The following is a 21,105-nucleotide window of genomic DNA, read 5'->3' as shown; positions in this document are numbered from 1 at the left end:
ACGTATGACACAAGTGACACCCAATAACCTGACCACGTTCGAAATCCGTGAGTTCCACGGAGCATCCCATTCTGCTCTCTCACGATGTCTAATGACTACTGAGGTCGCTGATATGGAGTACCTGGGCGTAGGTGGCAGCACAATGCACCTAATATGAAAGACTATGTTTTTGGGGGTGTTCGGATACTTTTGATCACATAGTGTATGAGTAGCGAAACTAAACAGTTCAAATTTCTAGGTTTTCAGATAGATACTAAAATATCGTGGAAATCTCCCGTTCAGGATCTTGTTCAAAAACTTAATGCTACCATTTCTAATATTAGAAGAGTATCTGAAGTAATTGATAGTTCGACACGTAAAGTCGCTTATTTTTATTCGCTTATGACGTATGGTATCATGTAGTTTGGGGTAATTCTTCCCATTCTCAAAGGATATTTTTGGTTCAGAAACGGGCAGATCGGGCAATGAGTAGTGTAAGTTCGCGGACCTCTTGTCGACTCCTGTTCATTATCCTGGGTATTCTGACGGTGGCCTCTCAATATATATATTCCTCACTGTCGTTTCTTGCTAACAGTATTAGCTTATTCCCAAGAATTAGCAGCTTTCACTCAGTCAATACTTGGCAGAAATCCAATCTGCGTTTGGACAGCACTTTCTTGACTCTAGTGCAGAAATGCGTGCAGTATTCTGGTGCATCTATTTTCAATAACCTACCATAAGAATTCAAAAATCTTAGCAGTAATCCACGCGCTTTCAAATCTGACCTGAAGAATTTCCTCTTATGGTATAATTTCTATTCTCTCGAGGCGTTCCTTGAAAAAGTAGGCTGATTCCTGTGTTATATTGTTGACTACGTTTGCATAAACTTATAGCCTGACGTCTTGTTAGGATTCATTAACATTTTATTTTATCTGTTATTACTTTTCTGCTGTAATTTCATGTAATAACACGTTCCATGACCATGGGGATTTGCTACTCAGTTTGGTCCTTCGGAACTACACGTGTAAAATAAAATAAAGTCCAGCACCAGGAGACTGTCGCGAAATGCAGGAAAATCTGAACAGGATCGACGATGTGTGCAGGGTCTGGCAGTTGACCCTGAACGTGAAGAAATCCAACGTATTGAGCGTAAATAGGCTAAATGGCTCTAAGCAATATGGGACTTAACTGCTTAGGTCATCAGTCCCCTAGGCTTAGAACGACTTAAACCTAATTAACCTAAGGACATCACACACATCCACGCCCGAGGCAGATTCGAACCTGCGACCGTCGCAGCAGCGCGGTTCCGAACAGAGCATTACGGAGATGCTCAACAAACTTCCATTGACAGACGCTACAAGAGAGGCAATGCCTATCACGGAGAGGTTTACTGTTCAAATTTCGAGAGTTTACGTTCCAAGAAGAGACTGACAACATATTACTATCCCCTACATACATCGCGCAAAGTGATCACAACGAGAAAATTAGTTAAACTAGATGTCATGTGGAGTTTTACCGACAGTCCTATGCGCCAGTTATAAACAGAACAGGAGAAAGGGGAAAAGTTAGTGCTACCAGAAGTAACCTCCGCCACACACCGCAAGGTGGCTTGCGGAATATACATGTAACTGTAGTATTTGTAGATACACTAATCTTCTGACTATTTGCAACATCTGTGATAAAGAATGTGCAGGTTTTCCTGTGGGTCAGCTCATTTGCTCATTATCTCGGTGTTCTATCTTTTTGCAGTTCCTCCGAAATACCACAGTACCGCCTGCCGTACGACGCCGTTATGTTTGAAGTGGAGTTGGTCAAGGATCTCGGAGTAAAATTTGAGTACAACCGGGTGCTGTCTACCAATGATCTCACATTACAGGTAAATATCTTTCACTAGGTGTATATTTGTGCTATAAATTACTCTCACGTATTTTCTTGCAGATAGCATTAATCCCACAAAGCGCAAGATGAACGATAACAAAGCCAATACAGGGTGAGGCAAAGAAAACAATAATAGGAGGAAGAAGATATTGTACGAAGAAGCGCTGAAAAATAATGCTACCCAATTTTTTATGTGAAAACTCTTCAGACTTTTTAAGTAAAACAAACGTTATTAACATTCTACATCTTAATTCTTAAGGTTGGGGGGGGGGGGGGGGTTGTTTTTGGGAAGGAGACCAGACAGCGAGGTCATCGGTCTCGACGGTTTAGGGAAGGACGGGGAAGGAAGTCGGCCGTGCCCTTTGAAAGGAACCATCCCGGCATTTGCCTGGAGCGATTTAGGGAAATCACGGAGAACCTAAATCAGGATGGCCGGACGCGGGATTGAACCGTCGTCCTCCCGAATGCGAGTCCAGTGTCTAACCACTGCGCCACCTCGCTCGGTAATTCTTCAGGTCTGCATATACGCCGCCATTTGCCCCTGGAGGGCTTGCAACATGGCAGTGTGTAACGTAACTATGTAGGTGCGTGAGAAACAGCGTGCTGCAACCGAGTTTCGAATTCGAAGACTTCGTCAACATGATAATGCCAGACCACACACGAGCGCTGCGACATATGCCACATTCCGACGCCTTGGGTCCAATGTCATTCATCATCCTCCATATCGTCTCGACTTAGCCACATCCGATTTTCACCTGTTTTCAAAACTTAAAGAACACATTCGACAACTTCACATTGATAGTGATGAATAGGTGCAAGCAGAGGTGAGGTTGTGGCTACGTCAATAAAATCAAACTTTGTACGGAAAAGGTATCTGTATGGTGCGAAAAGTGGCTATTGACTCTAAATAATGAAAAATGTGAGGTCATCCACAGGAGTGCTAAAAGGAATCCATTGAACTTCGGTTTAGCCTGCCCGGTTGGCCGTGCGGTCTAAAAGCACGCCTTTCCGGGCGGAAAGGAGCGCCGGTTCCCGGCACGAATCCGCCCGGCGGATTTATGTCGAGGTCCAGTCAGCCGGCCAGTCTGTGGATGGTTTTTAGGCGGTTTTCCATCTGCCTCGGTGAAAGCGGGCTGGTTCCCCCTATTCCGCCCCAGCTACACTATGTCGGCGAATGCTGCGCAAACAAGTTCTCCACGTACGCGTACACCACCATTACTCTATCACGCAAACATAGGGGTTACACTCGTCTGGTGTCAGACGTTCCGTGGAGGTCAACTGGGGGCCGATCCGCACAATAACCCTGGGTTCGGCGTGTTGCGGCGGAGGGGTGAAGTGGACTGCGGTAGTCGTCGTAGGGTTGCAGACCACTGCGGCTGCGGCGGGGACGGAGCCTCTCCGTCGTTTCTAGGTCCCCGGTTAACATAACATAACATAACATAACTTCGGTTACAGGATAATCAATCAAATTTAAAGGTTGAAAATTCAGCTAAATATCTAGGACCTACAATTACGAACAGCTTAAGTTGGAGAGAACACATAAAAAATGTTGTGGGGAAGGTGAAACAAAGACTGCGTTTTATTGGCAGAACACTTCGAAGATGCAACAGATCTACTAAGGAGATTGCCTACACTACGCTTGTCCGTCGGACATGTCCGAAAAAACGGATACCACCTTCATATACAGGGTGAGTCACCTAACGTTACCGCTGGATATATTTCGTAAACCACATCAAATACTGACGAACTGATTCCACAGACCGAACGTGAGGAGAGGGGCTAGTGTAATTGTGTAATACAAACCATACAAAAATGCACGGAAGCATGTTTTTTAACACAAACATACGTTTTTTTAAATGGAACCACGTTAGTTTTGTTAGCACATCTGAACATATAAACAAATACGTAATCAGTGCCGTTTGTTGCATTGTAAAATGTTAATTACATCCGGAGATATTGGAACCTAAAGTTGACGCTTGAAACCTCCGACGTTCAGTTGCGTGTTGTAACAAACACGGGCCACGGTCGACGAGCAGTATCTGCAGGGACATGTTTACGATGACGACCGTGTTTACGAGTGTGGCTGTAGTGCACTGTTGTGGTTTGGTCTAGCTGTCGCAGTGTCCGCATGTAGCGCTTGCTGCTATTGGTATTCTGCATTCGTCTCCGCACGCAGACCAACTGTAGTACACCGTGTTACCAGACGTCTGTGATAGTGTAGTGTTGTAGGAACTGTGACCATGGTGTATTCGAACTCTGAAATGGCGGAGATGATACTCATCTATGGCGAGTGTCGACGATATGCAGCTGAAGCCTGCAGGGTGTATGCAGAACGGTACCCGGACAGAGAGCATCCAACGTGCCGCACATTGCAAAACATCTACCGCCAACTGTATGCAACAGGTATGGTCGTAACACGCAAACGGGTCCGTAACAGGCCCGTCACAGGAGAAGCGGGTGCAGTTGGTGTGTTAGCTGCTGTTGCCATGAACCCACACATGAGTACACGGGACATTGCGAGAGCCGGTGGACTGAGTCAAAGTAGTGTCATGCGCATACTGCATCGTCACCGCTTTCACCCGTTTCATGTGTCGCTACATCAGCAATTACATGGTGATGACTTTAATCATCGAGTGGAATTCTGTCAATGGGCATTAACAGAGAATGCGTTGCAGTTCTACCTGTTTACCGATGAAGCGGGTTTCACAAACCACGGGGCAGTGAATCTACGGAACATGCATTACTGGTCCGTGGACAATCCTCGCTGGCTCAGACAGGTAGAGCGACAGCGACCGTGGACTGTAAATGTATGGTGCGGGATCATTGGCGACCACCTCATTGGTCCTCACTTCATTGCAGGGGCCCAAACAGCTGCAACATACATCGCGTTTCTACAGAATGATCTGCCAACGTTGCTCGAAAATGTCCCACTGGAAACGCGTCGACGTATGTGGTATCAGCATGATGGTGCACCTGCACATTCCGCAATTAACTCTAGGCTGACCCTTGACAGGATGTTCGACGGGCGTTTCATAAGACGTGGAGGACACATAAATTGGCCAGCCCGTTCTCCTGATCTTACACCTCTGGACTTCTTTCTGTGGGGTACGTTAAAGGAGAGTGTGTACAGTGATGTGCTACGACCCCAGAGGATATGAAACAACGTATTGTGGCAGCCTGCGGCGACATTACACCAGATGTACTGCGGCGTGTACGAAATTCATTACGCCAGAGATTGCAATTGTGTGCAGCAAATGATGGCCACCACATTGAACATCTATTGGCCTGACATGTCGGGACACACTCCATTCCACTTCGTAATTGAAAACGGAAACCACGCGTGTGCGTGTACCTCACCCCTCATGGTAATGTACATGTGCGTCAGTGAAAAAGACCAATAAAAAAGGTGTTAGCATGTGGACGTAATGTGCTGCTCCAGTCTCTTCTGTACCTAAGGTCCATCACCGTTCCCTTTGGATCCCTACGTAATTCGGTGCTCTCCGATACACACGATCGAACAGCGGAGGAGTGGTACTCAAGCGTCAACTTTGGGTTACAATATCTTCGGATGTAATTAACATTTTACAAAGCAACAAACGGCACTGATTACGTATTTGTTTATATGTTCAGATGTGCTAACAAAACTAACGGGGTTCCATTTAAAAAAACGTAGGTTTGTGTTAAAAAACATACTTCCGTGCATTTTTTTTATGGTTTGTATTAACCAATTACACTAGCCCCTCTTCTCACGTTCGGTCTGTGGAATCGATTCGTCAGTATTTGATGTGGTTTACGAAATATATCCAGCGGTAATGTTAGGTGACTCACCCTGTATACAGGGTGTTACAAAAAGGTACGGCCAAAGTTTCAGGAAACATTCCTCACACACAAATAAAGAAAAGATGTTGTGTGGACATGTGTCCGGAAACGCTTAATTTCCATGTTAGAGCTGATTTTAGTTTCTTCCACCTACGCTCAATGGAGCACGTTATCATGATTTCATACGGGATACTCTACCTGTGCTGCTAGAACATGTGCCTTTACAAGTACGACACAACATGTGGTTCATGCACGATGGAGCTCCTGCACATTTCAGTCGCAGTGTTCGTATGCTTCTCAACAACAGATTCGGTGACCGATGGATTGGTAGAGGCGGACCAATTCCATGGCCTCCACGCTCTCCTGACCTTAACCCTCTTGACTTTCATTTATGGGGGCATTTGAAAGCTCTTGTCTACGCAACGCCGGTAGCAAAAATAGAGACTCTTCGGTCTCGTATTGTGGACGACTGTGATACAATACGCCATTCTCCAGGTCTGCATCAGCGCATCAGGGATTCCATGCGACGGAAGGTAGATCCATGTATCCTCGCTAACGGAGGACATTTTGAACTTTTCCTGTAACAAAGTGAAGTCACGCTGGTACGTTCTGTTGCTGTGTGTTTCCATTCGATGATTAATGTGATCTGAAGAGAAGTAATAAAATGAGCTCTAACATGAAAAGTAAGCGTTTCCGGACACATGTCCACATGACATATTTTCTTTCTTTGTGTGTGAGGAATGTTTCCTGAAAGTTTGGCCGTACCTTTTTGTAACACCATGTATACATATAAGGCTCACCGGCCATTTGACCGTCTTCTTCTGTGCGGATGCACAAACAGTGTCCGAACTTTTACGGGATTCGGCGGTACAGCCGCGAGTAATGAGTACGATAGGCAGGGGCACTATGAATATAGCGCGGGACGATAAGTTGCGAATGTGGGTCTCACGGGAGGCGTGCCAGTGATAAATTCGTGCAGTCGCACTATCCTCTGTGTCCTGGGTGAGTCAGATGGATAGAGCGTCTGCCATGCAAGCAAGAGATCCTGAGTTCGAGTCCCGGTCGAGGCACACATTTTCAACTGTCCCTGATGACTCATATCAACCCCTAAGGGTATTCATTTCATTGTAATTTCATTCTAACGAGCTGCATCTCACCGATTGTATCTGTTCTTTCGGACATGTCCGAAGGAATAGATACCATCTTCATATATAAACGAAGAAAAGATCTAGCGAAACTGCAGATGTATGGTGAGGAGTCGTCAAAAGTTATGGGGTTCAAAAAATGGCTCTGAGCACTATGGGACTCAACTGCTGATGTCATTAGTCCCCTAGAACTTAGAACTAGTTAAACCTAACTAACCTAAGGACATCACACACATCCATGCCCGAGGCAGGATTCGAACCTGCGACCGCAGCGGTCTTGCGGTTCCAGACTGCAGCGCCTTTAACCGCACGGCCACTTCGGCCGGCCAAAAGTTATGGGGACTCACTGTGTGTGATTTAGGTCGTCGACATTTGTTTCAGTATAGTTATGGCTGAAATGAGTTCCCGACGCCCCGTATTCAAATCGACGGGCATCTGACTCTAAACAGATCGTCTATCGCGCCGTATGGCTCTTGGTTCAAATGGCTCTGAGCACTATGGGACTCAACTGCTGTGGTCATAAGTTCCCTAGAACTTAGAACTACTTAAACCTAACTAACCTAAGGACATCACACACATCCATGCCCGAGGCAGGATTCGAACCTGCGACCGTAGCGGTCGTGCCGTTCCAGACTGTAGCGCCTTTAACCGCTCGGCCACTCCGGCCGGCCTGTATGGCTCTGAGGAGGCGAAATGACGTCCATTGGGCTTGTAGTTATCCTGTGCGGCGATCTACGCGTTTCAAATCTGTGTCTCTCCGATACTGAAGATCCACCTTAGACACGAAGTCGGAAACCCGAGTTCTTGTATGATCTCCGATATCCTGTGACCCATGCGTCTTGCACGGATTATCATCCCACGTGCAAAACCGGTAACTGTCGTGTTTGCTACACACCTTTCTGTAATAGGCTGCTCTGATTTCTGGTCCATACTCGCGCCATATGCCGCATCTACCCGCAACCTCTGGGTACCACACACGGTACCTCTTCTCATGACTTTTGGCTAGTCAGTTTATAACATGTTGTTCAAGAGAATAGTGCTTTAGAAACCAGTGGTGAAGAATCGTGAGAGTAATACCAATAGATTCGTTTAGACAGCGCGAGAGCGCATCATTGATGATCATCCAACTTCAGTAGCAGCCGCTACGAGACAGGTACTCTGTAGAGAGATTTATAACTAAAATTACGATAACGCCCTTTAAAAGAAGAGTCAAGCTGCACTCTGAATTCTTTCACATGTATTTTACGAAATGAGAATGACTATAAAAGCAGAGTAACTGAGTATTACATCAACAAATAAATGTGTGCTCTGCAAACGACTGTGAAGTGCGTGATAGAAAGTACTTCCCATTGCACAGGTTGTTAGGGCCTCTTCCCGTTCCATTCACCTACGAAGCGGGCGAAGAATGATTGTTTACAAGCCTCTGTGTGCACTGTGATTAGCCTGATCTGGTCTTCACGATCCCTACGGTAGCGATATGTAGAGGGCTGTAGTATATTCCTAGATCCCTCACTTAAAGCTGTTTCTTCATACTTTGTAAGTAGGTTTTAAGGGGTACTTTGCGTCTGTCTTCAAGCGTCTGTTCTTTGACAATTTCCCTGACGCTCTCCCGTTGGTCATATAAACCCGTGGCGGTTCGTGCTGCTCTTCCTTGAATACTTTCAACATCCCCAATTATGTCCTATTTGATATGGGTCCCACACACTTGAGCAATAGCTTAGGATGTGTTACGCGAAAGTTTTTTTAGCATTCTTCATTGCAGTCCCATTCGATTCTCCTAGTATCCTATCAATGAACCGAACTCTACTACATGTTTTACCTAAGACTGAGCCAACTTAATCGTTTCATTTCATATCTCTAAAAATTATTACATGCAGTTATTTGTTTAAGTTGACTGATTCTAGTTGTACCTCTTTGATGTTGTAGTAGTAGGATACACAGCTTTTTCGTTTTGTGAAGTGCGTAGTTTCACATTTCTGAACATTTAAAACAACTTGTCAGTCTTTTCACGACTTTGAAATCTTACCGCTATCTGACCGAATAATTATGCAGCATTTTTCAAACCGTATTTCATTTTAGATAACTACATTATAGGCAAAAATTATGAGATTACTATCAATGTTGTCACTAATAATGTCAGTATAGAAACGGGGATCAGCGATCATGATCTCATTATAGCAACTACGATTACAAAAGTTAATAAATCGGTGGAAAGACTAGGAGATTGCTTCTGCTACACAGCGCAGATACGCAGTTATTAACATCTCACTTAGGCAGTGCATTGGCATCACTTAGTTTCAGTAAGATAGCTGTATAGGAATTATGGGCAAAGTTCAAGCAGATTGTAAATCGTGTTCTGGAGAATTATGTGCCTAGTAAGTGGATAAAGGATGGAAAAGACCCACCATGGTTTATCCGGCGGATGCTAAGGAAGCAGAGGCTGTTGCTCTCTAGGTTCAAAAGGGGACGCACAAATGACGACAAGCGAAGGTTAGTAGAGATTCCTGCGTCTGTGAAAAGATTTATGCGCGAAGCATACAACTGCCACCGTCTCACCTTAGCAAAAGGTCTGGCAGAGAACTCGAGAAAAATCTGGTCATATGTAAAATTGCTGAGAAGACTTCCATTCAGTCCCCTGTTGACCAGTCTGGTGTGGCAGTTGAAGATAGCCAAAAGAAAGCCGGAGTTTTAAATTTCACGTTCAAGAAATCGTTCACAAAGGAGAACCGTACAAAGATACCGTCATTTGAGCATCGGACAGATTTCCCTATGGACGACAGAAATAAGCATACTTGGCGTAAAGAAACACTGAAAGATTTGAAAACAAATAAACCTCCAGGTCCGGACGGAGTCACAGTTCGATTTTAAAAAGAATACTCTACGCATTGGCCCCATACCTAGCTTGCATTTATCGTGAGTCTCTCGCCCAAGACAAAGTCCCAAGCGACTGGAAAAAAGCGCAGGTGACACCAGTATATAAGAAAGGTAAAAGAAAGGACCCGTAAAATTACAGACCAATATCCCTAACTTCTGTTTGCTGCACAATCCTTGAACATATTCTCAGTTCGAACATAATAAACTTTTTTGAGACGAAGGAGCTTATGTCCACGGATCTTCTCAGGAAACAATATTGAAATAATTTATGGAACCGGCATTTGAAGCTGACTGCAGAATGATTCTACTGCCGGAAACATACATCGTGCGTAAGGACCACAAAGATAAGATACGAGAAATTAGGGCCCATACGAAGGCGTACAGACAGTCGTTTTCCCCTCGGTCTATTTGCGAGTGGAACAGGAGGGGAAATGAGAAGTAGTGGTATAGGTACCCTCCGCTTGCGGAGTATCTATGCAGATGTAGATGTAGCTGTAATACACAAGGTAGACGAAATAAAACTGGACCACCCACGGCCCACGTTGAAGGAATTATCCGAATCGGACGGAAATCGGTTGATGTGGTTTACATGTACAGACAAACAAATGATTACAAATCAGAAAAATTCGATGACTTATTCAAGAAAAAGAGTTTTACAAATTCAGCAAGTCTATCACGCGTTGGTACGCATCTGGCCTTTATGCAAGCAGTTATTCGGCTTGGCATTAATTAACAGAGTTGTTGGATGTCCTCCTTAGGGATATTGTACTAAATTCTGTACGATTGGCGCGCTAGGCCGTCAAACTCCCGAGCTGGCTGGGGGTCCGTGTGCATATTGCTCTAAACTTTCTGAGTTGGGGAGTGAACTATCGAACTTGCTCGCCAAGCACGAAGACAAGCAGTAGAAAACCTCTCCGTGTGCACGCGACCATTGTCTTGATGATGGCTTGTCGTGAAGGACAACAAAAGAGGGTGTAGAATATCGTGGACGTAGGGCTGTGCTATAAGAGTGCCGAGAATGACTACCAAAGGTGTCCTGATGTGAGAAGAAATCACGCCTCAGACCATCACTCCCAGTTGTAGGGCCATGTGGCGGGCGTCACGTTGGTATTCCATTGCTGTCTGGGGCGTTCCCAGGCTAGTCTTTGCTGGTCATCGGGGCTCACTTCGAAGCGCGATTCATCACTGAAACAATTCTACTCCAGTCAATGAGATTCCAGGCCGAAGCCGTGTCTGGAGACGCCACGGACAGCGCTAGGATGTTAACCTGACTGTCGCCATCCATACAACTCGACAACCAGTAATGTTGGGCTGGGGTGCCATTTCTTTTCATAGCAGGACCCCTTTGCTTTTATCTGCAGCACCTTTACAGCACAGCGATTGGTCGACTATATTCTACGCCCCCGTTTTGCTGCCCTTCATGGTAAGCCATCCTGAGCCTACATTTCAGCAAGATACTGCCCACCCGCACACGGTGAGAGTTTCCACTGCTTGGCCAACGTGGTAGCCGGATATCCCCCCAATTGAGAACGTTTTGACCATTATGGGCAGGGCCCTCCAACCCTCTCGGAATTTTGGCTACCTAACACACCAATTGGACAGAATTTAGCACGATATCCCTCACGAGGACATTCAGCAACTCTATCGATCAATGCCGAGCCGAATAACTGGTTGCGTAATTGCCAGAGGTGGATCAACGCGTTATTGCATTTCTCAACTTGCTAAGGTCTTCCTTTTGAATAAGTCACATCACATCTTCCGATTTCCAAAAGCGGCGTGAGTGTTGAGGCAATCATCGTACCGACGCACCGGGTTGAAGATACCCTTTTGATCAAACACAGTTTCCTGGTGCTTGAAGAAATCTGTAACTGCTTGCTGCACATCGTCGTCCGACAGAAATCGTCGAACCTTCAAGGATTTTTTCAAGGGACCTAAGGGGTGATAATCCCATGGGGAGAGATCAGGACTATATGGTGGATGTTCGAGTGTTTTCCAGTTCAGTTGGCGTAACTTCTGCGTTACGACATTTGCGATATAGGGACGTGCGTTATCAAGAAGCAACAGCACCATTTCACGATAGTGGTTTTTGACAGACATATTACCCTATAGACATTCTTCATTCTCCGATGGATGTCTACCGATGTTTGTCCTTCGGCAGCCAAGAAAAGAATAACAGCACATTAGTCCCGTTTGGGCGCATTTGGTAATAACGCAGCCATAGCCCACGTCGCCGATTTTTTCGCACACACGTCGGAAAGACATGAATGCCACACTAATCCCTTGCCTGCATGTCGGTGCTTATATACCCGCATCGGAGTCGCGCTATGTTGCATATAAGCAAGCAGCAACACCCTCAAACACTTTTTGATCGCCCGAGATATTTTCTGGACCCGTTTTGTTCTGAAATGTATTCCTGAAATCCGGCTTACCTGCAATAGGTATAGATGTATTATCTAAGGAGACATACGAAATTTTTTGCCAGACAGGGACTCGAACCCGGATTTCCCGCTTATCGCGAGCAGTCGCCTTAGCATTTGGATATCCGAGCTCGCTTCCGAGACAGTCTCATATGTCGCTTTAGGTAGTACATCTATTCAAGGATCCTCAGGAAACGTAGTCCACCCACAGTGGAGGTAACTTACAAAGCCCTCGTACTGACAGCACTTGAATATTGCTCGTCAGTATGGGATCCGTATCATATAGGAATGAGAGAGGAAATAGGAAAGGTCCAAAGAAAAGCTGTGCCTTTCGTTACAGATTCCTGTAGTAAGCGCGAAAGCGCCACGGAGATTGTCAGCCAACTGCAGTGGCAGAAGCTGCAAGAGAGGCGTCCTACATCATGGTGTATTCTGTTAAAAATTCCGAGAGTGTACGTTCTTTGAAAAATCAACCAATACATTGCTTCCTTCTACCTACATCTCGTGGACAGACTATTAAGATAAAATTAGAGAGGTTCGAACTCACACGGAGGTTTACCAGCAATCATTCTTCCCGCGAACCATTCGGGACTGAAGCAGCAGAAGAAAAAGGTGACCGTAAGATGGGCTGCGGACCAAAGATGTAAATGTAGATGTAGATTTAGGTGAAGGAATTTGCGCAAAATTGCGACACGAAAGAGATCTGAGGAGACAGAATCAACAAAAAGTGGGATAGCAGAAGGCAGTTATTTGTTCACAGTCTGACGGAATAGTACATGTAGCCTAGTCCTGATTTACAGAACTTCTGTTAAGTGATATTCACTTGTAATTATAAAGGACCAGAGAGAGTCTCTTGAAATTAATGACGTAAGATTCAGTGTCAACCACGTCGTTCGTTAAATTCGTTCCCTTTTGCTTTACATCACTTTTGAATAGATGACGTTAGACTAAATAAATTAGAGTTGTGTAGATTATAGGTGTGTGAGTTTTATGCCATAGTCTGAGACATGTTCCCTTGTCGAATGTTTCATCTCTCAATGCTCGCAACAACCTCAGAGGCTATAAAGACGTAATACGTTGCCTATACAAATCAGAAAAGCCCAGCAAGCTGACTTGTTTATATGTAACCGGCCAACAGCTAGGTGGTGGCGTCATCCGACCTCTGCTACATATCGCGAATGAGGCGAAAACAGGAAGGAATGAACAAGTTTGATTATCCCTTGTTTTGAACCTTGTCTGTAGATTTTAAACGTCAGAATTTTAGAATTTAAATTGTCAGTTACTTTTTACTCTGAATAACTTATACGGGGAGAACACTAGCCAGTCCAACGAAAGGACTGAAAGATTTTTGAGTGAGCGTCTGAAAGGGCCAATTAATCAGTAGCTATAAGTTACTTCATCGAAATCATGGGATCAGGAGAAACTGGTGACCATCTACCAATGTATTAATTGAAACTAATATTTATAAACTACTAGCGAGGTTATTTTTGTTCCAGAGCGCAGTAGAATATTTGTCGCGTCATTAGACTTGCTCAGGGCAAGCAAAGTCAGGGAGCGCACAGCTAAATCGGCGCGCTGCAACAGCAAGTCACGTTAGGACGAAGTACCGCCGTCTGTTTCACTCACTGATCGCTCACTGAGGCCCAATTCATAGTCTGCACGCCGCTCTGGTCCAAAAGAGTAACATATGTCCGCATGTGCGAACCCGCTCTTATCGTTCAAATACAATATATTTCTTAAAAGAAAAATCTCTCCACAATGTCTGCTGCACTGACCACCGAAATCATAATTATTCTATATTTATTGCTTCACAGCGAAGCTGGAGATGACCTAGATATTTCTGAACGGACGGTAACCACCAGGCGTTCTGAAAGGCCAGTAACAGTGGCAATGTCCATACAGTAGCACCTAAGATATCAGAACCGAAACACTTATAAGATTCTCAGCGCACAATAAGTAACACTTCAAACTTCTACTGACCGTTGACAATGGACTATCCCGTCTGCACCCAGATCGTGAGTACAGACTGTGCCGCGGCGTGCTGACTGCCTTTAGGAAATATTCTCTGACAGAGGCACTGTAATTCACCGGTCAGTGATAAACAAATTCACGTTGGACCACTCTACTGTGATCTACAAAACACGAGCTTAATGTATAATTTCTTGGATCGGCATAGAAAAGACTCATTTTCAGTCATGCCCTACATACATTGACGAATCCCTCATCGCTCAGTGATTTCATTCTTGTAGGAAGTTGCACCAACAGATATAAAGCCAATCCTACAGCACTGATCTTAAGCGCGTTAACACTAGGATCCAGTTGGCTCCACTTCTTCTACAAGCTTTCCATAATAGCGGTAACGACTCGTTGTTCAATGTTCACATTCAGCGGGTATTTCACCGCAGGATCAAGCCTCCCCATATAATCGTTCTCTGTGGACTGCTGCCAGTTAGATTAGATTAGATTAGATTAATACTAGTTCCATGGATCATGAATACGATATTTCGTAATGATGTGGAACGAGTCGAATTTTCCAATACATGACATAATTAGGTTAATTTAACAACATACTTAAGTTAATATAACAACTTTATTTTTTGTGTTTTTTTGTTTTTCTTTATTTTTTATTTTATTTTTTTTTAATTTATTTTTTTATTTTTTTTTTTTAATTTTTTTTCTTAATTTATATCTAAAAATTCCTCTATGGAGTAGAAGGAGTTGTCATTCAGAAATTCTTTTAATTTCTTCTTAAATACTTGTTGGTTATCTGTCAGACTTTTGATACTATTTGGTAAGTGACCAAAGACTTTAGTGCCAGTATAATTCACCCCTTTCTGTGCCGAAGTTAGATTTAATCTTGAATAGTGAAGATCGTCCTTTCTCCTAGTATTGTAGTTATGCACACTGCTATTACTTTTGAATTGGGTTTGGTTGTTAATAACAAATTTCATAAGAGAGTATATATACTGAGAAGCTACTGTGAATATCCCTAGATCCTTAAATAAATGTCTGCAGGATGATCTTGGGTGGACTCCAGCTATTATTCTGATTACACGCTTTTGTGCAATAAATACTTTATTCCTCAGTGATGAATTACCCCAAAATATGATGCCATATGAAAGCAATGAGTGAAAATAGGCGTAGTAAGCTAATTTACTAAGATGTTTATCACCAAAATTTGCAATGACCCTTATTGCATAAGTAGCTGAACTCAAACGTTTCAGCAGATCATCAATGTGTTTCTTCCAATTTAATCTCTCATCAATGGACATACCTAAAAATTTGGAATATTCTACCTTAGCTATATGCTTCTGATTAAGGTCTATATTTATTAATGGTGTCATACCATTCACTGTACGGAACTGTATGTACTGTGTCTTATCAAAATTCAGTGAGAGTCCGTTTACAAGGAACCACTTAGCAATTTTCTGAAAGACAGTATTGACAATTTCATCAGTTAATTCTTGTTTCTCAGGTGTGATTACTATACTTGTATCATCAGCGAAGAGAACTAACTTTGCCTCTTCATGAATATAGAATGGCAAGTCATTAATATATAATAAGAACAACAAAGGACCCAAGACTGACCCTTGTGGAACCCCATTCTTGATAGTTCCCCAGTTTGAGGAATGTGCTGATCTTTGCATGTTACGAGAACTACTTATTTCAACTTTCTGCACTCTTCCAGTTAGGTACGAATTAAACCATTTGTGCACTGTCCCACTCATGCCACAATACTTGAGCTTGTCTAGCAGAATTTCATGATTTACACAATCAAAAGCCTTTGAGAGATCACAAAAAATCCCAATGGGTGGTGTTCGGTTATTCAGATCATTCAAAATTTGACTGGTGAAAGCATATATGGCATTTTCTGTTGAAAAACCTTTCTGGAAACCAAACTGACATTTTGTTAGTACTTCATTTTTACAGATATGTGAAGCTACTCTTGAATACATTACTTTCTCAAAAATTTTGGATAAAGCTGTTAGAAGGGAGATTGGACGGTAATTGTTGACATCAGATCTATCCCCCTTTTTATGCAAAGGTATAACAATAGCATATTTCAGTCTATCAGGGAAAATGCCCTGTTCCAGAGAGCTATTACACAGGTGGCTGAGAATCTTACTTATCTGTTGAGAACAAGCTTTTAGTATTCTGCTGGAAATGCCATCAATTCCATGTGAGTTTTTGCTTTTAAGCAAGTTTATTATTTTCCTAATTTCAGAGGGAGAAGTGGGTGAGATTTCAGTTGTATCAAATTGCATAGGTATGGCCTCTTCCATTAACAGCCTAGCATCTTCTAATGAACACCTGGATCCTACTATATCCACAACATTTAGAAAATGATTATTAAAAATATTTTCAACTTCTGACTTTTTGTTCGTAAAGTTTTCATTCAATTTGATGGTAATACTGCCTTCCTCTGCTCTTGGTTGACCTGTTTCTCTTTTAATAATATTCCAAATTGTTTTAATTTTATTATCAGAGTTGCTGATTTCAGACATGATACACATACTCCTGGATTTTTTAATAACTTTTCTTAATATAACACAGTATAACACAGTCTCCAACAACGAACCATAGAAGTACCTGGCATGGTGTGTTATGCAGTATCTTAGTAAGTTAGTTAGCCCCATGTTTCATTCCATGAAGTTTCAGCCAAGGCTGTGGATAGGAATCGATAGTTAGGTAGTTAAATATTCCGCAGATCATTTCTGATGTGGTGCGGAACTCGTCGGTTGAGAGACTCTTAACATAATTAAACATGGATAAATGCTTCCCCTTTAGATTTAATCTCTTCATAGTGGAAGGTGCTGTAGCTAACGACAGCAGATGTCTATGGTTAAATTTTATGTCTCCAAATAATGTTCATCTGTGGAAAACAATTATTAGTTCAGAAGAAATATTTCCTCTTTGATATTCATTTTTCTGTCTTGTATGGATCTGACGTGATTGGGAAGGCGAACAATCATTCTATAGCAGCATAATTCACTTCTTTTATCTGCCGAAATCGTCTTTCAAAAGATGTAGCTAATGCTACATTCCACATAGTGCAGTAACTGTGGAGTGTCAGTGGCTTTGCGAACTCCTATGAAATATTTACAAGTTTCATCGAGCAAAATTATTTATTACGAACCCGTAAGTAAAATATCTAAAACCTTAAAGAGGTGCCTGCGAGATGGTTGCAAATACTACTGTTGTAGTATTTCTATGCGTAATGAATTCGTTCTTTCTAAAACTGAAATATCACGAAATATTGATTAATACGTCACTAGCCTATTCAAATAAACGAAAAACCAACTTATTGTTATCGAAGATGTTCAAACGTGTGTGAAATCTTATGGTACTTAACTGCTAAGGTCATCAGTTCCTAAGCTTACACACTGCTTAACCTAAATTATCCTAAGGACAAACACACACACCCATGCCCGAGGGAGGACTCGAACCTTCGCCGGGACCAGCCACACAGTCCATGACTGCAGCGCCTAAGACCGCTCGGCTAATCCCGCGCGGCTTATTGTTAGCCTTTTGTCTCTGGTACAGGACTATTCAAAAAGAAGGAACAGATTTCAAACATTTATTGATTCCAAACTACAATATATATAGCCGGCCGCGGTGGCCAAGCGATTCTAGGCGCTTCAGTTCGACACCGCACGACTGCTACGGTCGCAGGTTCGAATCCTGCCTTGGGCATGGATGTGTGTGATGTCCTTAGCTTATTTAGGTTTAGGTAGTTCTAAGTTCCATGGAACTGATGACCTCAGGTGTTCAGTCCCATAGTCCTCAGAGCCATTTGAACCATATTTTTTACAATAAATATAAACACAATTTCAACGTTACTGGAAAGAGAAAAGTTCAAATTTTTATGCATTCAATGTGAGCACCATGTGTTACACGACAAATATCAAAACGGCGGCTCGTTTCCTGCCATACACGAAGCAGCTGTCTCTCGTTATCGAATTCACAGCTTCAACAATGCGATGTAGCAGGCTTTAAAGAGTGGGGATAAAAACGCTGTCTCTTATGTAATCCCACGTATAAAAGACATAAAGTGTGAGGGGTGGAGACCTGGGAGGCCACCGGCAATGAAGTTTATCTTCTGCTCCTTCTCTTCCAATCCAACGTCCTGGAATGGTGTCATTCAGGTAACGCCGGGCGTGCTTTGAGAAATGAGGCCGGACACCATCTTGCGTGAAGATGAAGTCATCTGAATCATCTTCAAGTTGTGGAAGTAACCAGTTTTGAAGCGTGTCTAGATAGGTTAGTCCTATCACAGTTTCCTCCATTAAGAAGAAGGAAACAGTGCCAATCCGGCCGTGATTGGGGCGTCTACCTGGACTGCTCAAATCTTAAACTGTTGCTGTCCAGGAACGTTGCTACTTTTGTAATTTGGAAAATATAAATGTTCGAAATCTCTTCCTTCTTTTTGAATAGCCCTGTACTTGCAGTTACACAAAATGTACAAATTTCGGAACCTGATAATAAACGCCTAATGCGTTTCTGCATACTTGAACGCTTCCTGTATTTTTATTCAGAACTGCATAGTGTCGTAAGCAAAAATAACTATACTCTGTGCCACGAGTAAATACAGCGGTGTGCAAAACGTAAGGGCGAAAATAACTTTTGCATGATGTGTCAGTGCCAAGTAACGTAGCTCAATGAAATATGGACGATACATAGGAAGAACTGCTTCCGTAAAGTGCAGAAGGCAACTGAAAGAAATAATGAGACGAACATAAATGACACTTTTGCTCAAAGACAATAATTTCACTGAAGTCGTCACTATTTATGATGGTTCATTGGATGTTATAAAAGGCGGTCCGTGCTTCTTAATGGGGTGCATGTTCACAACAGACGGCAACGCATGCCGCGCAACATGCTCGCATGCTGGTTGGCCACAAGGTTGGTAAGGTTGGGCGTTCTTTGCCTCCACCAGCGCAGTTGATAACTGCTGGATGCTTATTAGTCCCTGTGGACGTGTTGCAATACGTCTAATGTTCAAGTGTGCGTCAATTCCTAACACACACACACACACACACACACACACACACACACACACACGCGCCTGAGGGAGGGCTCGAACCTCCGGCGGAAGGGGTGCAATACGTCTTCTCATCACATATCACTGTGCTCGATGGGATTAAGTCGGGGGAACGGCGGGCCCATCCATTTGTCAAATATTCTCTCGTTACCAGGACCTCTCCACTTGTGCTGTTCGGTGCGGTCGCAACTGTCAGCAATTAAATTGGAGTAAGAGCTGAACACACACCTGAAAAGTCGCACATGGAGATGGAGTCCAGTGTCAAGAAGTTGACTGGTGAGTATACCTTGTTCAGAACTTTGAAGGTCATGCAACATTATGCCTACCCACACCATACCAACTGGACGATCAAAACTATCATGCTCGACAACGTTCCTAGGTGCATTATATGTTTCCACCTCTCGACATATGAGAGTGCGTGCAGCATACCTAAATGAACGATTTGATCATCCAGGTATTATAGTGTGGGGACGTATGTGCATGGGCGTACTGACCTCCAAATCTTTGAACACGGTTTACTCATCCGTCAACGTTATTGTGACACTGAGCTCCTTGTCCATATGCATCCTTTCTGGGGTGTTTTCGGTGCTCAATACATTTTTCTGTATTTCGATTCGCTACGGCATCGAATTTCGCAGGTGGAGGAGGTCTTGGAATGAGGAAGTATTCGCTGAATGGACTAGCCTGCTTGTTCCCCCGACTTAAATCCTTTCGAAAACGTGTGGGATGTGTTGGAGAGAAATATTCCAGCACGTCGAAATGCACCAATAGCTATCCAGCAGTTTCCAATCGCGCTGTTGGAGGAATGGAACGTCCTACCTTCTGGCCATCATGAGAGCATATTACAGAGCATGTAATGCTGTCCGTGGGCCGGCCAGGGTGGCCGAGCGGTTCTAGGCGCTACAGTCTGATACCGCGCGACTGCAACGGTCGCAGGTTCGAATCCTGCCTCGGGCATGGATGTGTGTGGTGTCCTTAGGTTACTTAGGTTTAAGTAGTTCGAAGTTCTAGGGGACTGATGACATCAGCAGTTAAGTCCCATAGTGCTCAGAGCCATTTGAACCATTTTTGCTGTCCGTGGTGGTTACACACCCTATTAACAACCGTGTCCCGCCTTCTGAAATGACCAGGGGACCATCATAAATCCCGGTGACTCCAGTGTGATTACTGTCTTTGAATAAAAGTGTCGTTTCTGTTTGTCTCGTTGCGTTTTTCTTTCAGTTACCTTCTTTAATATGCTGTAGCGGTTATTCCTGTGTATTGTCCAAGTTTCGTCGAGCTGTGTTACTTGTAAGAAAGGAAGGGAGATTAGAGTTTAACGTCCCGTCGATATCGAGGTGATTAGATACTGAAACGTCTCTGTGAAGTTGTTTCATAAGACGCTTTCCGAATTCGGTACAACTTATTCACTTTACTACCTGATTTTAGCTCAATTCATGAACTCTTCCAGAATGGCTGAGCACTCAAATAAGGCCTATTGAATATTATATGTGTGTTTTAATGTGGGGTTTCGGTTTTGTTCTGTGTGAAACGCTGAATGTTGCTTCTCGTTCGAAGGAGAGCACAGGATGACCAACTTAGGTTTCCAATACCTGAACAGAGAGGTTTACTCATCTTAGTCGAAGGCTGTGTCGAAGGCTGTTTTTGTGTGTGAGGTTGGGGACGGAGGGCTACCCCTCTGGTAGCTTCCGCTGCACGGGGAGCTAGGTAATTTCGAAAGAGAAAGCGGCACTCTTCAATGAACGCTTGGTGAGTACGGATCGTAGCTCTTAGAGGGGTTTCGGGTGATGGGAAGCAGGTTGAGTTAGGACTTCGTTATCTTTAACTGTTGAAATATTTAAGAACTTCAGCTTAACTGAAGTGTGTGAAGCGAGTTATTTTTCCGAATGTGCCATAATTATATTGCTTTAAGTAGGCGATTTTTGGGTTTTTGAGTTAAGTGTGGAAGTTA

General features: G+C 43.5%; 1 protein-coding gene across 2 annotated transcripts in view; it reads left to right on the top strand.

The window, feature by feature from the left end:
- The window catches only part of LOC124555242 (dihydropyrimidine dehydrogenase [NADP(+)]), a 285,759-nt gene that overhangs the window by 111,582 nt on the left and 153,072 nt on the right, over positions 1–21,105 (top strand). For both annotated transcript variants that reach the window (XR_006968528.1, XM_047129102.1), the window contains exon 6: positions 1,729–1,855. Coding sequence is in view for 1 of the 2 variants with exons in the window: in XM_047129102.1 (XP_046985058.1) it covers positions 1,729–1,855 (127 nt within the window). In the remaining variant the exon portion in view is untranslated. The remainder of the gene's footprint in view (positions 1–1,728; positions 1,856–21,105) is intronic.

Source organism: Schistocerca americana, chromosome X (assembly GCF_021461395.2).
Source record: "Schistocerca americana isolate TAMUIC-IGC-003095 chromosome X, iqSchAmer2.1, whole genome shotgun sequence".
In the NCBI taxonomy this organism is placed as follows: domain Eukaryota; kingdom Metazoa; phylum Arthropoda; class Insecta; order Orthoptera; family Acrididae; genus Schistocerca; species Schistocerca americana.
The sequence above is the reverse complement of the archived record's forward strand: the minus strand, read 5'-3'. Positions and strand labels throughout refer to the sequence as shown.